Source organism: Ascaphus truei, chromosome 2 (genome assembly GCF_040206685.1).
Source record: "Ascaphus truei isolate aAscTru1 chromosome 2, aAscTru1.hap1, whole genome shotgun sequence".
Classification (NCBI taxonomy): domain Eukaryota; kingdom Metazoa; phylum Chordata; class Amphibia; order Anura; family Ascaphidae; genus Ascaphus; species Ascaphus truei.
In genome coordinates this window covers 196,859,911-196,874,722 of record NC_134484.1, presented here as the reverse complement: position 1 = coordinate 196,874,722, position 14,812 = coordinate 196,859,911, and the positions used below count along the sequence as shown (strand labels likewise).

The window sequence follows — 14,812 nt, the reverse complement described above, 5'->3', positions numbered from 1 at the left end:
ACTCACTGACTGACACACTCACTGACTGACACACTTCCCCCCCAGTCAGCTCAGCTGCCAAACACACGGGGGGCACGGAGCTGTGAACAGGGGGGGGGGGGGGTGGTGGAGCTGTGAACGGGGGGGGAGGTGGGGGGGAGGTGGTGAAACAAAGCATTGAATGGGGGGGGGAATCGGAGCTGTGAACACTGGGGGTAGGGGGGTGCAGCTCTGAACAGCTGTGAAGAGGGGGGAAGAAAGTGGAAAAGTTGAGAGGGAGGGAGGGGGAGCGAGAACATTACATCCCGGGCAATGCCGGGTATATCAGCTAGTCTCTCTTAATTTTGGAATCTTTCTCCAACTTCTTCTTTTCGGACTTCGATTTAGCACTAAATGTCTGTTCTTTGTAACCCTTGCTCAGGTCTTGCAAAGCCTCTGCCAGCTTGCTTTTGAATTTTCTCTGTTGTTCGGAATCTGTTTCTACTGTCCCAGTCTCCTGCTGTTTCATGGTATCACTTAATGAGCATTTAAGACCAGCTATTTGAGTTTTCAGCTCTTGAAGCTGTCCTTCAGCATTTCTTTTCCCACTCAATGCAGTTGCTAATTCAGTTTCTTTGGAATTGAGTCGCGATTCCACATCTCCCGGCTGACTCAGAGCAAGGCTTAAATCTGTTTCCTTTTCTTTATTTCTGACCTGCAGCTGCCGGTGCTCCTCCCGGACCTTGTCCATTTCCAGCTGTAGCCGGGCCTTCTCATCGGCTGTGTGGTCCAGCAATTTGCAGGCATCAGCCATTTTGACCTCATAGCACAGTGTTAGGCCGGCCACTTGACGGACACCACCTGTCTCTCTTCCATTTTGACGAGCTGTATCTTGAGCTCGGCGATCTGTGCCTGCAGCGCTGTGAGTTGCTGGGATGTGTGCTCAGCTGCCAGCTTTAGCTCTCCCACTTCTACGCTTTGCTGCAAGTTCCACTCCTCAGCGAGAGACCCCTGTTTCTTGAGTGCATCCTGCAATTCTCCTCTCAGTGCCTTCATCTCTTCACTGTGCTCGCTCTGAGTTTGCTTCCATGCATCCTTCATTACGTTTTGGAGCTCTGCCAATTCCTTTTGCTGCGGTCCCAGCAGCTTGCCTTTTCCAGGTTTCTTTCCCCTAGGTGTACTGACTGTTGGGGATGAAGCCGTGTCTCTACTCCTCTAGCTCTTGCTTCAGTTTTATACTGACTCGTGCTCCCTCTCATAAAGAGTTACCTGGCCTCTAAGCTCCTCCTCCAGCAAGGCTCTGGTTATGACACACTGGGTATTCAAATGCTCCTGCAGCATTTTTACTTCGTTAGCAATCTGGATACTTTCTTCCTGCAGAACACGCTGCTTCTCAGCATTAACCTGTTTCTCCCTGGCGTCCTGCAGACACCAACGCAGTTCTTGCAGCTGGCTCTGTAGCATGTTTTCTGCTTGTGTGTACTGCTCCAGGGAGGCACGTTCTTCTTGCAGCTCTCGCTGCATTCTGCAGTGCTGCCTGTATGTCTAACTTTTCCTGGGCCAATTGTTTCTTCTCTTCTAATTCATGGAGTCTCTTATCTCCTTCACTGGCTTGGACAGAGAAGGTCTTGTAGTTTTGGTTTAAAGTTGTAGTTTTCAAACTCACTATTCAACCCTTCGACTGCCTCTCTCACAGAACGTCTCTCCTCCCTCTCTCCATCTCTTTATTAAGCTTGTGAAATTCTTTTTCAAAGAATTCCAGCGCGGTGTTAAGTTGATCAATGGAGCTCTGTGTCACAGGAGACCAGGCATTTACACCTTTTATTCCGGGATCATATCACTGAGCAAAACCAAATAGTAAAACAAATTGTCATTTATTCCATAGAATACACAGTGGATTGCAAAATACAAGAGAAAACACTCTTAGGGCTGTTATATACAGCGTGCGGCCGTGCGTGCCTATGCGAACGCGCGTGCATGTGCCGCATGCTTTTCCTGTATATAGTGCCGGGAGCTGCAGGTAATGTGTATGTGTGTGTGTATATGTGTGTGTGCATGGGTTGTGTGAGTGAAAGTAAGTCCTAGATAAGATTTTTTTTTTTAAAGAAAAAAAAACTTTAATAAATATTTTTTTTTTTTTACTTCTGCAATTATTGACACACATAAAAACACACATCCACGCATACATACATTTGAGCGCAGGCAGCGGCGCGAAAAGATGAATTTCCTCATCGCCACTGTCTGTCGGCTCCCCTCTCCCTGCCGTGCCCGCGCGGCCCTTCTATAGATAGGCTGACTAACGTCAGCCAACTAAAAATCCGTAGCGTAGCACGTGCCCGGCACTATAGAACTGGGGGTCTGGGCTGCAAAACGAGTCTTTCCTAGGTGAAACAGTCCATAAAACAAACGGCAGCGGAGGAAGAGATAATCCGCCTGGGGGAGGAAATCGCGGCACTAAAGGAGAGCCAGGAAGACCAGGAAAACAGGGACAGAAGACAAAACATCCGAATCAGAAATGTCCCTGAAACTGTCTCCCCCTCGCAAATCAAACCCTATCTGATTGAACTGTTTGCAATGATCTGTAAGGATATCGCCGAACGGGACCTTGAAATTGATAGAGCCCACCGAGCTCTAGGGCCTAGATCAGAGGACCCCAGAAGGAGGCGAGATATCATTGTGAGGCTTCACAGCTGCTCTTCAAAAGAGAAAATCATAACTGCCTGCCGTGAATTGGAACCCCTCACCTTCCAGGGCCCATTCAACTGTTTAGTGACATATCAAAACTAACAGTGAACCGGCGCAAAGATCTGAAGCCCCTCACCTCCCTCCTGAGAGAGAAGGATGTAAAGTACCGCTGGGGCTTCCTGTTCAAGCTAATAGTGAACAAGGGAGGCCGGTACTTTACCATCAGGCACCCAGAAGGATATGCTTCCATTCGCCCAGGCACTGGGACTGACCCCCCCTCCTTCATGGCTGGACTCCCCCCCCCACACCGAGGACAAGAGGATGACCGAGGTGGCCCAGCAAGAGCGTCTGAAAGAATCGCCGCCCTACACCAGAAGACGCCGAGGGAGAAGTAATTCAAAGCTGGACTTACCTCCTGCCCCCTGGACCTGAGACCTGCCAAGACCTGCAACCAGTTTGGAGACGGAGCCCCAATGCGACTGCCCCCGAGGACGACCAGCACGGGAATCATGTCTCGGAGCCCTTCCCGCGAGACGTTGAACCACCGCGAGATCCACCGGATTTCACCACCCTGAAGGACAATCCCCCCGTTAAGCCATCCTGACACGTTCACCGCCCTGGATTTGTACGCAGCAGCAGTCGAGAAGGCGGGGACATAGGGCCGTTACCCAGAGCCCGCAGAATGAGGAGATTGTCCGGCGATGGCCCAGATGATCCCGTGGCAGTGGCTGGTCTGTGGGGACTTTTGGGGGGGGGAGGGTCAAATGTTTATGACAATGTCCGCGTGCAAGATGTGGCCTCGCCTTCCTCCCCTCGGCCCACCCGGGATCCCACGCGCCTCCCCTCTCGTCCGCAGGATGAGAGGGACTCCCCCCAGAGAAGACAACTATAAGTGAGATAAATAAAGGGTGCCCTACGCCTCCCCCCTCCTCCCCCTCCCCTCCTACCCCTCCCCCAGTGCTCCCCCTCTACTTCCCCTCCACCCCCCCTCTTTCCCCTCCACCCCCCCTACTTCCCCTCCACTTCCCCTCCACCCCCCCGCCTTCCCCTCCACCCCCCCTCCTTCCCCTCCACCCCCCCTCCTTCTCCTCCACCCCCCCTCCTTCCCCTCCACCCCCCCTCCTTCCCCTCCACCCCCCTCCCCTTCCATGCACCCCACTGCCCCCAAGTAGCCATGGCGGAACGATCCCCACACAGTGAAAGTCATCTCAAACCACATGGCAGGGGGGGTTGGGTGGGTATTCCAGATTGCAAGGGGAAGGCCAATAGGTGTAAAAGGAAACAGGAATGTCCCCAAGAAACATATCACAAGCAACACATGCAAGATGGGGAGTATTTAAACCTAAGAAGGGCAGCCTAAAGCAACATCACCTAAACTATGATCTATGCTGCTCCAGTGTATCTAACCTCCTATCATCTTCCCCCCAAACCCTACCGCGCCCCTCCTGCCCACCCAGGTCCCCCCCCCGTCCACCCCCCTCCTCTACAATCAAAGAGACCTGATTAAGGGACTCAGTGGGGACAAAGCTAATTCCGTTTCCCCAAAACGGAACCTTAGCAAAGGTTAAGGAGAGGTTTAGCAAAATGAGAGCTATTACCTATAATGGTTGGGGCCGAATATAGATAAATTGATGTATGTATCAGAACCCACCCAGAAGTGTTAACAGAGAACCCGTCAATCTGCGAGCATTGTGTATAGTTAAAAGTTATTTCTGTTAAAGGGCTAAGACATGTCTCTCCCAAGCTTCAAAGATAATCACTGTATGCCTGTAAATGTTATCACTGTGTTTAATGCTTTCTGTTCGCCGATATAATGGAAATGTTTAAAGAGGACTACCGCCATCCGCCCCTCATTGTCCCCCACCCCCCCTCCCTCCCTTCCTGTCTTGGCGCTTAGAATCTCACGTCCGAATTGGCTGCAGGGTTTCTTATAGTATTTTGGAGTTCATTCACAAAATACTGCAGCCAATCCCAGCGTGGGAACTTTCCAACCAGCCAATCAGATGGCTGTCTTCTGAAGCCGGGCAAGCTGATCTTCTGAATGAAACAAGAGCATGCGCGAGTTTGCCACCTACTTGCTATGCAGAAGCCACCCGCAGCGCTAGGTGCCTCCAGATCTGGGAAGGTGAATGCTAGCCGGAACGGCTTGCATTGATCCCAGAACCTGGGTGCTTCACCTAGCCATCCTGCCCAAATGTCTTTCACACCTCTGGCAGCATCTTTGGCTCTCAAGTCCAGACCTTGAGTAGACACAGTGGCACCACAGTTTGGTAGCCCCCTGGCTCTCAGAATACCGGCTTTCAAAGTCCCAGCTTATTTTATAGTGCACAAGCATAATACATTTTAAACATACCTGTTTAATAAAATATACTTGACACTTTTATTGTGTCTAATTCTTCTGGTTAGGAGAGAGAGAATGAGACTCTTTACTTTCATTCCCACTAGCCATATCCATCACACACTGCAAACCTTACTTAGACTTTTAAAATCTGCACAGCCTTCTGTGCTTTTAAAACATGAAACAAAATATATATATATATATTTTTATATTTGTTTCTAAGTCCCGAGGTAGAATCAAAAATGCTTAGGTTCATTCTCAGGGCTGTATCTCATTCCCTTTTGGTAACTGGACTTAGGTTTTATAAAAACTCTTGCAACCTTATATATGGTTGGAGTACCCCCAGAACCCCTATACCATGTTCTGGGTGTGCAGTGCATTAACTGGGCATCCCCCCTTAAACTAGGGACCCCTTTACCGTTTCTGGGATACCACACATCCCTATGCCCCATTTACCTTTCTGGTCTGTGCTGAAGCAGGGAGTCCTATCGCAAGCGATTTTAATTAGAGATTTTGCCAGAGCAATGTGTCTCCATGTATCTGAGAATCCGACCTGATTCCCGGGTACATTTTTGGGGTATCCAGCAACTCTGGAACTCCGCTACCTAGACACATTCTGACAACTTTCTCCGTAAAACCCCCCTTGAAACTCATAACCTAGCCATCTCTGCTTGTTGGCACACCTGGAAAGGTAAAACACAAAAAATTATTTGTCGCACTATTACATACATTGCATGTACAACAAACAGGTTCAAGAGCTGACACATTAAAACCCCAAATATGGATCAGAGGTAACTAGCCGGGCATAATACCTTTATTTATGGCCTGGTTAACCCCTCACCGTCACACTCTAGTCCTGGGCAGCATCAGTATATGCATTCTGGAACTTACTTGACATTTTAACCAGGTCACTCTTCAACTAATGGTTCTCTTTCTCCTGTAATACACATTTAGCAATTGCTGTGGATAGACACTTCTGTAGTGCAGACTTGGCCTCTTGCTCTTTATTTAGTTGTCCATAGAGGCAATCTATCTCATTCCCTGTGGGTTGCGGTGCCTGGGTTAGGGCTCTTTTACCTTGGTTAAAGGTGTCCTCTTTCATTTCAAATATTCCTGGGATGATTCTGTGAGTCGCCTTAGGCTGCAGCATATCTCTGTTCTCTTCTAACGCAGGTTTTCCTGATGTTGAAGGGTTATCCTTAATTCCTTCTGTAACTTCCACAGTAACACCTCCCCTCTTCTTTTTCTTTCTCTTTGCTTTAAGAAGCTCTGAAGATTCAGTGGTACTGTGGTCACATGTATTGCTCAAGACTGTTTTTAATGTAGTAGCCCTAGTTTCAGACATAGGGAAAACCAACCTCCCCAAGAAAACCAGTAAAGAGGAAATGTGTCTTTAAAGCCAAAGCATTAGAATGAACAACAGAAATATTAGGCATCACAGTGAGACAAAGGTAGGAGTGCTGACCTTTTAGATTTGAGACCTTGGCATCAGTCACAGAAATATCAATTGCAGGGAAAACCATAGACAGAAACTTGTAGTTACATCTGAAACTGTAGAATCGGACATCGGAATAGCACAGATTGCGAGAAACTAAAGACAGAGAACCTTGCAGTTAAATCTGGAAACTTAGAAGCAAGCATAGGAAGATCACAGATTATAGAGAAATCATGGCATATAGCCACAAAACAATGGGAGTACTCTTGTTTTTTAAATGGGAAACCTAAGAACCAGCAGTGGTATACCCAAGCAAGGAAATCAAAAGCAAATCTGTTTTTAGAAATGCAAGTCTGGGGGACTTCCGGTGACGTCACCAGGGATGGTTGGGTGAACGAGGAGCTCCGTCGACCCTCCTGCACAATCTAACTGAAAAGCACCGAAAAAGCTTAAATTTCACCTCGATTTAGAGCCTGGGACAGAGCCAAACTCAACCACAATGTCCTCCAAAGGAAAGATGCCCGTAGCCCCAGGGGTCACGAAGTATTTCTCGCCGCCCCAAAAGAAGCCGGAGGAACTTGCAGAAAAGCAAGATGGCGGCGGAACACGAGGCCAGCCGACCTCCGCGAGGGCCCAGAACCAGCCGAGGGAAGACAGAGAGGCAGGGGAGCCACTCACGCGTGAATATATGGAGGAGCTATTCGTTTCCATGCACGCCAAATTACATCTCTCCCTGCAAGCCTATATGAAGGAGGCAGTGCGGGACATAAGGGAGGAGATTGCCTCGTTAACCAGCCGGACTACTGAGGTGGAAACCAAGGTAGAGGGGGCCCTCAACAGACAAACGGCAGTTTGTTTCGGTTTCGGATTCGGGGTCTGCAATCTCTGTCACTGCTTCTCTCCTCCTCTGGGCGGCTACCACTCTACGCGTTTCACCAATCCGATGCGTGGCTTCCTCAGGAGTGACACGCATCGGATTGGCGAAACGCGTAGAGTGGTAGCCGCCCACAGGAGGAGAGAAGCAGTGACAGAGATTGCAGACTCCGAAACCGGAAGTGACGTATCGCGAACAACCGGATGTGACGTGACGCAACTCCTCTGAGAGAGACCAGGAAGCAGTGAGCTGCTACAGAGGTGCCTCACGTATGATCGAGAACCGGAGGAGGGGGGTGAGCCAGGTGTCAACAGCGACTCTCTTCTATCACACTGTTGTGATATATGCACTATTTGATTGTTTTTAGTCTGAGATTGGAGGTTTTCATTTGCTCTGAACCAGGAGCTCGTCTTCTCGTCCATACACTGCTCCCTGTTGCCCGTTTAAAACTAGAATCTTGTGAGTAGGCTGTGCATAGGAACCAAGATATATTACAGAGTGAATTCACAATTGCTTTATTGTCTACACTTAGATTGTTTTTTGTTTTATTTCCCTTTCATGCTCCCCCTGGATTGCGAACGGAACTGTACCATTGGGGGACCAGAGAAACCAGTCCCTGCCAGCTGGGTTTGAGCAGGGGGTCTTAATTCAATTTATTTTATTACTGTCACGTTTTTGTCACATTTATATATCACTGTTTTTTAATCATTTGATTATTAAGTTTATTCGCTGCACATTTTAGTGATTATTATTAGTGTTAGCGCCATTTCTTTTCACTTTAACACAGCACCTGTCGCCTCATGTGACAGCCCCTGAACCACTCAATGGCCTGGTCGCCCGCACCGCCGCCGCAAAGTGAAATACAACTTTTGCTAGCGGCGACATCGCAGGCACTATATGTGCGGCCTTAGACATATTTGTATTTACATTGTATACCGTTTAATAAAGGGTTTTTTTCCGTGTGATTTTGATTACATCAGGCAGGGGGGGCCCGAGAAATTTCATGGATAAAAAGGGGGGCTCGGCATAAAAAGTTTGCTCACCCCTGGCCTAAATGATGGCTTTTTTTTTTTAACCACATCTTTTATTTAAAAAAAATACACTTTGAGTCATATTGATTTTTATCAGCATGATCGTCTACATACTTTTGCTTTTACGGCAAGTTTATGAAAATGAAATTGTCTACAACCCCCTCTATACACACAGCAGCACTCTACAGCCCCCCCTCTACACCCACAAAACCCACTTCAGCCCTTCTTTCCCCTCACAAAACACGCAGCATCCCCCCGCTACACCCACAAATACAAGCTAAAACCCCCCATTTAAACACACAAAACTGCTGACACCAACAAAATAGACTCTGCAGCCTTGCTCCACCTTCTAAACCCACAAAACACACACTGAAGAAACACCCACTGGAGCCCCCACTCTACACCTACAAAACACACTGCAGACATGCACAAACACCTTTCTCCATATTCTCCTGTGTGGAGCTCTCTGCAGGCAGTGTGGGGGAGGAGTCAGTGCCTTGCTGGTGCCTTCTGTCCAATTGCCTCCCCTGTCTGAGAACTGCTCTCACTTTGTGTATATATGAGAAATGATGAATATAATGGGTAGTGGGAAGAAGAGAGAAGGGAAAATGTCTGCATCAGCCTATAGAGATAGAGCAATAATAAAGCATACTAAGGTGCAATGTAGGGCCTAGGCAAATACAGTATATAGGTAGAAAAGTGCCCTACTGAATGCACTCGTAGTGTGAAAATGTAGAGTGAATTGGTGCAAATAAAACCCTTTTATTGGATATTAAAATATATATTTTTATAAGGGTTCAGGTGTACAGATCCATGACCTGTCCCCAGAAAATAAACCACTACCTTTAAAAGCTTCTAAGTACAATGTGCTATAGCGGAACCGGTGACTATACCAACCCCTCCGAAATCCTCCCCTAATGGTGTGGAGGTAACTGTCCTCTAGACAGAATAATGAAGTACACATTTACCCTCAATGGGGTGATTGCAGTGGTGCAACAGATATTATTGTTTTAACTAAAACATTAGGCTTAGTTCATAAAAATTAATTAATGAACAGTCTGATATACTGGATGCACCAATGTTTTTACAACTGCAACGGAGGGGGAAATGCCATAGCACCCACCATAATTAGTATAAATCAATGAAAATCAAATGATCTATATATCCGCTTATACAACTAGTAGAGACGAACATCACATGTTACATCAGAATATGGTCAGATGCATTGTCAATCGATGTGAATATTGGTATAGTACATGTATACTCATTTGTAACCTATAAAGATGAATACACTGTTGACAGTATCAAAAATATACTGTATATTGAGGCACACTCAAAGTGTTTTACCCCTCGAGGCATGGTTCAAATGACCGCATCAATTTAAAGCCTCCAGATAAGTGCGTAGCGATGTATTGCTCGTACTTGTGTTAAGTATTCACACTTGTATCTCTAATACAGCTATATGTCGCTTTAAATCCGTAGTATCTAAAGATACTGTGTAGTGAGGCACACTAAAAGTGTTTTTACTCCTCGAGGCGTGGTTCAACAGACCACATCAATTTATAGCCTCTGGGTAGTATATAGCAGTGTACCATAGAATTGCCGTTATAGTCTGTTAGTAAGATATAGTAGAAATATGCACATTTACATTTATTTTTTTCTTAAATGTCTTCCAGTAATAATAGTTCATCTAGCTTCATCTCCACCTATTGCTGCCCTCACCCAAATACTATAGTGGGACAAGCTAATTTGTGCACAATTACTGGATTTATAATACCGGAAAAGATACAACAGCTGCTGCAGCAGCTACGGTAAGAAAATTGGTGCAATACAATATTTACTTAAGTAACCCAGTTTTTCTAGTTTCAGAAGGTAAAATATGTTTAATATATTTGTTGTTGTATAACAGATACTAGAGTACAAGCACTCAAAAGAAGTTAACATGTTATAACTATTCTTGTGCTTATCTGCTGGAGCAATACTATAAAAATATTTGAGATTATAAATAAAATAGAAAGGGAGACTTCCGGTGACGTCACTAGGCATGGTCGCCTGACGTAATAGCTCCTGAGTCCCTCCGTTTGTATATTCACAGATCGAGCACAGACCAAAGCAAAAAATAACCAACCTTGCAGGTCTGCAACATAAACCAGTCAGGATGTCTGCAAAGACCAAAAAACAACAAAATCAGAGCTTTTGTTCGTTCTTCATAACAAACCAACACTCAACGGAGCACAGTGCAGACTCAAGATGGTGTCGCGGCATGCTTGCCAGGGGATCCTACCTGCGAGCAACCGCAAATGGCGTAAGGAGAATTAAAAACCCAAGAACTCACTAAAGAATATATGGAGCAACTATTCATTAAAATGAGACAAGGATTCCAAGAGGATCTGACCTCTGCAATAAACGGACTAAAGTCTAACCTAAGCTCCTTATCTCAGAAGACAGAAGCCCTGGAAAATAAAATGGAGGAAATTGGTGCCTCTCAATCTTCAGCCGAAGACGAGTTCAACAGGCTGAGCCATAAGATTGTCGCCCTCAAGGACTGCCTAGAAGACCATGAGAATCGCGACCGACGTCAACCTACAGATCCGTAATATACCCGAAACGATCTCTGCTAATGCCTCACGCCCTTGGCTCAAGGAGTTGTTTATCCTCTTGGTCCCAGAGCTCAGTTCGGAAGATCTTGAAGTGGACCGTGCACACAGAGCACCAGACCCAAGGTCAGAGGACCCCAAGAAAGGAAGAGATGTGATAGTCAGGTTCCTAACCCACGAAAGAAAAAATCCTGTCAGCAAGCAAGGAAAGAAGGAACCTGAACTTCCAAAATGAGTCAATCCAAATCTTCAGAGATCTATCTAGGGTGACTATATCTAAAGGGCGCGAAATGTGGCCCCTAACGCAAATCCTGAAGGACCATAAGGTGAGATACAGTTGGGGGTTCCCCTTTAAGCTCGTGGTCCAGGTTAACAGCAAATTCCACTCAATATCATACCCTGAAAAAATCCGCCTGTTCCTTAGATCTCTGGTGTTTTCCCCTTTGCACAGGGCAAGAATGAAGAGCAAAGGTCATCAAATTCGTCTAGAACCCCGAGCTTCAGAAAGACTTGCTAGTCAGAGAAATCCCAAAACGGGAGACTGACAAAGCAAGACCTCCCCAACGAAAAAGAAAAGGATAAACAAAGTTTTTTTTTTAAGTTTTCAGTTTCTGAACTTTTCCTGGATAAGCTCGGATGTTACCTGTTTAAAGTTAACATGTTTAAGCAACCCCCTTGTTCCACAGCAAAGAGCACATTGGCTGGAGCAATTCCCAAGCTAAAAATAAAGGAACAGAAACAGAGAGGGGTGAGGAAATAAAAATGACCCCAAGATAGGTTCTCCAAAGAGGGGGGTCACAAAACCCCCAAAGAATGAAGGCCTTTCAGAGCTCTCCCAGCTTCCGTGGATCCATAACCCTCCGGCCCCCTCCCCGGGACAGAGTGATGAAGATTAAACCCAACAACCTGGTTGAGATGACAAACGTCAAGCTGGCTAGAACCACCCCCCCACCCCCTGTCTATCTCCTCCCTCACCCCTACTGCTTCCCTACACTCAGCTTCCCAATTCCTCAGTCCCTCCATCTCATCTCCCCCTCCCTCTCCACCTCCCCCGTCATCTGCTCTCCTACATCTTCCTTTCACCTTTTCACCCTCCCTTCCCCCTCCGATCTTCCTACCCCATCTCCCCCCCCTCTCTTAGGATCTTGCACGAACTGAGCCCCCAAAGTCCTTGACCAGAGACGAAAGGAGGGCCGCTGCACACCACACGGATGGAGGGAAACTTCTACCAGAGTTAGCTTTGGCATAAACGAACCATGAGGGGGCGCTGCAGCCTACCAAGTCTGGCGGAAACTTCCGACGACTCATGAAAATTCACAGATCCTAAAAGGAAAAGGGGGAAAAAAGATAAGCAGTGAGGCGGCGAACATTAGGACTCCTTCCCCATATCATTTGACCGCTATTTTACCTGGGCCCGCACCCGTCCAAGCCAAGGCGGGCATACGGAGGGACAAACCTCGGTGACTGAAAGCCAGCCCAGGACGGCATGACTAGGTGGACTTAGATCAATGAGCGACTTTTCCCAAGTTGAAGGGATCGACCTGACGGCCGGGACCGAAAAGGTGGTAGAGAATGGATTGTGAACTCCAGTGTCTGAACACTGAGGTCAGGTTCGGAAATCTCTCAAACCCCTAAATGTCTTATCTGCTCCAAATGTAAATACACTTGACTTCCCACCCCCCCAGATCTCCCTCTTTCTTCCCCCCCACCCCCCATCCCTTTCTCCGGCCCTTAGCTCTCCCTGCCACAGCTACCTTTTATTCCCCCTCAGGCCTTCCCTCCCCATATATATAAAAACTCGGCCTAGAATGTCCCCTCCACCCCCCCTCCCTCACCTGCTCTAATACCCTTTCCCCCCTCCTTTCTCTCTTCTACTATCTCTTCCCTTATTCTATCCTTTTTAACTCCTAGAAGGGTTTTTCAACACGGCTGTTCACAATAAATATGGAGGAAATATTTTACTCTGTTAGAAGACAGAAATGTAACAAGTAATATGTGATATGTTTAGTATAATCTATCTGTCAATGTACAACATTTCCTGATGTAAATATATGTTGTCCAAGCTAACAAAGAAAAAATTGTACAACCCTGCAAAAACCAATATAAAAGATTTGAAATGATAAATAAAATAGAAAATTAGCAACGGAGTTGAAAGAATATTAATTAAAACACCCCATGTCTGCATTTTGCCTTTTTCTGTGAAATAAATTGCTTAAAACACTGCTTCCTTAACCTGCCCTGCGACATTGGGAATGAAAAAATAAATCTGCCTCCCCTGTTACTGATCTCTCACGAAATCTCCCCTAGAAACGAGCAAAAAAAGTTGACGTTCATGAAACATTAGGACCACCAGCGTACTTGTGACGCCAAGTGAACGATCGTACGGCATTCTAAAGCTAAATTAGTAGCACAAGTATTGTAAACTATTTGTCCAAAATATCTATGTAGATTTCAAAAGGTAATGCGAAGTTTTATGAATTAGGGCTGCAAAAAGATCAAAACACTGAAAGTAAGTACTGTACCGATCTTTAATCTGCGCTATTGACCACATACAGTTGATTAAAGAGACCTCTCTCTCCTCTCCCCCCCCCCCTCCCTCCATGTTTACTATTTTTGGGTGTTATTGAATGCTGCCTTAAGACTTTAGCAACCAGAGCACACAGCAGTGCATTGCAACGTGTTGCGGGTCCCTCTGGCAGCGATAGATAAAGGTGTTGTCCCATGCAAAACCATAATTGAACTAATGAAAGTAATATGTTTAACAGGTTGCAACCAATTTATCAATGGTTTAAAATTAATTGCACAAGTATATGTATTATGAAATGCTTGTATATCTTGTAGACTGTTTTTTATGTTGCTTTCTTCTGCATTTAGCTTTACTTTAGCTCTTAAACGTAACAATATAAAGGTACATTCAAAAGTCGGCATACTTTTTATGATGGTGGAGCAAACATGATTGACGGTCACATCCCTATTTGTAGATCTAGTGCTAACTGATGACATTTTCAGATCTTCAAAAATTATTTTAAAATACTGTATCTGGTTGTTAAATATTGGTTCCGTGTGGGGCCTTCACTTTGAATTCTGGTATGCCAACTCTGAATCTGAAGGTGAAAATGTAATATGTACGATGGTGTTAATGCAAGCTGATTTTGTTTTTCTTGTATTTTTCTAGTGAGTATTTTGATGAACCTAAGTTGACTCAGTGGGTATCCCTTATGGTGCATGGTTTTGCAGATAGCCCGGTCTCCTGGAGCGAAAATGAACATGGTTTCCACAAGGGTGGAGAAAATTTGTACAGCTTTGTTATCTTCAACAACGAAGATTATTGGCTCCATAAGGCTGTTGGGACAAACGATGGCTGCCCTCCTTAATTATAACATTTTATCAAGTGGTCTGGTATTGTCATATCCAGATTCTCACAGCTATTACATGAAGTTGACAAAATACACAATGTAAATGTTGCTTTGTCTGCTGAATTGTCAAATTTCTGACTGCATATAGGATATTATTTATTTTGAGTTGTTTTATAGAAGTAAGGTTATTGTGGTTGTTACACCACCTCTAATCTGTGGTAAGATAATTGATTTAACAATCTTGAAAATAAACCAATATCTTTTTTTAAACTCTAGCAGTTTTTTGGGGAGGGTAAATACGGTATACTGTAACCAGAACCCACTTCAATTTTTCTCTACAATGATAAAGGGGTTGATAAGCTGTTCTTACCTGCATCCATGTCATTTTAAAGGTATTTAAAATGATCTATAGGAGTGACACACCTCCCTGAAGACGTGTGTTAGGTCATGTGAAATGCGCGTCGAGTTTTAATAACATCACAATAGTGGGGCTCATTGGGAGGGATTGCTTTGAGAGTGCTATGACATCAGGCAGCTT

The 14,812-nt window shown here is 45.7% G+C and overlaps 1 protein-coding gene across 4 annotated transcripts in view; it reads left to right on the top strand.

The window, feature by feature from the left end:
• The window catches only part of RPP40 (ribonuclease P/MRP subunit p40), a 34,430-nt gene extending 19,886 nt beyond the window's left edge, over positions 1–14,544 (top strand). For 2 of the 4 annotated variants that reach the window (XM_075585783.1, XM_075585782.1), the window contains 2 exons: positions 9,998–10,132; positions 14,094–14,544. In XM_075585783.1, coding sequence (XP_075441898.1) covers positions 9,998–10,132; positions 14,094–14,292 — 334 coding nt within the window. In that variant the 3' untranslated portion in view covers positions 14,293–14,544. Of the gene's footprint in view, positions 1–9,997; positions 10,133–10,416; positions 12,524–14,093 lie in introns of all 4 variants that reach the window. The other 2 variants (XR_012799134.1, XM_075585784.1) reach the window with 2 other exon arrangements.
• The last annotated feature ends 268 nt before the right edge of the window (positions 14,545–14,812 follow it).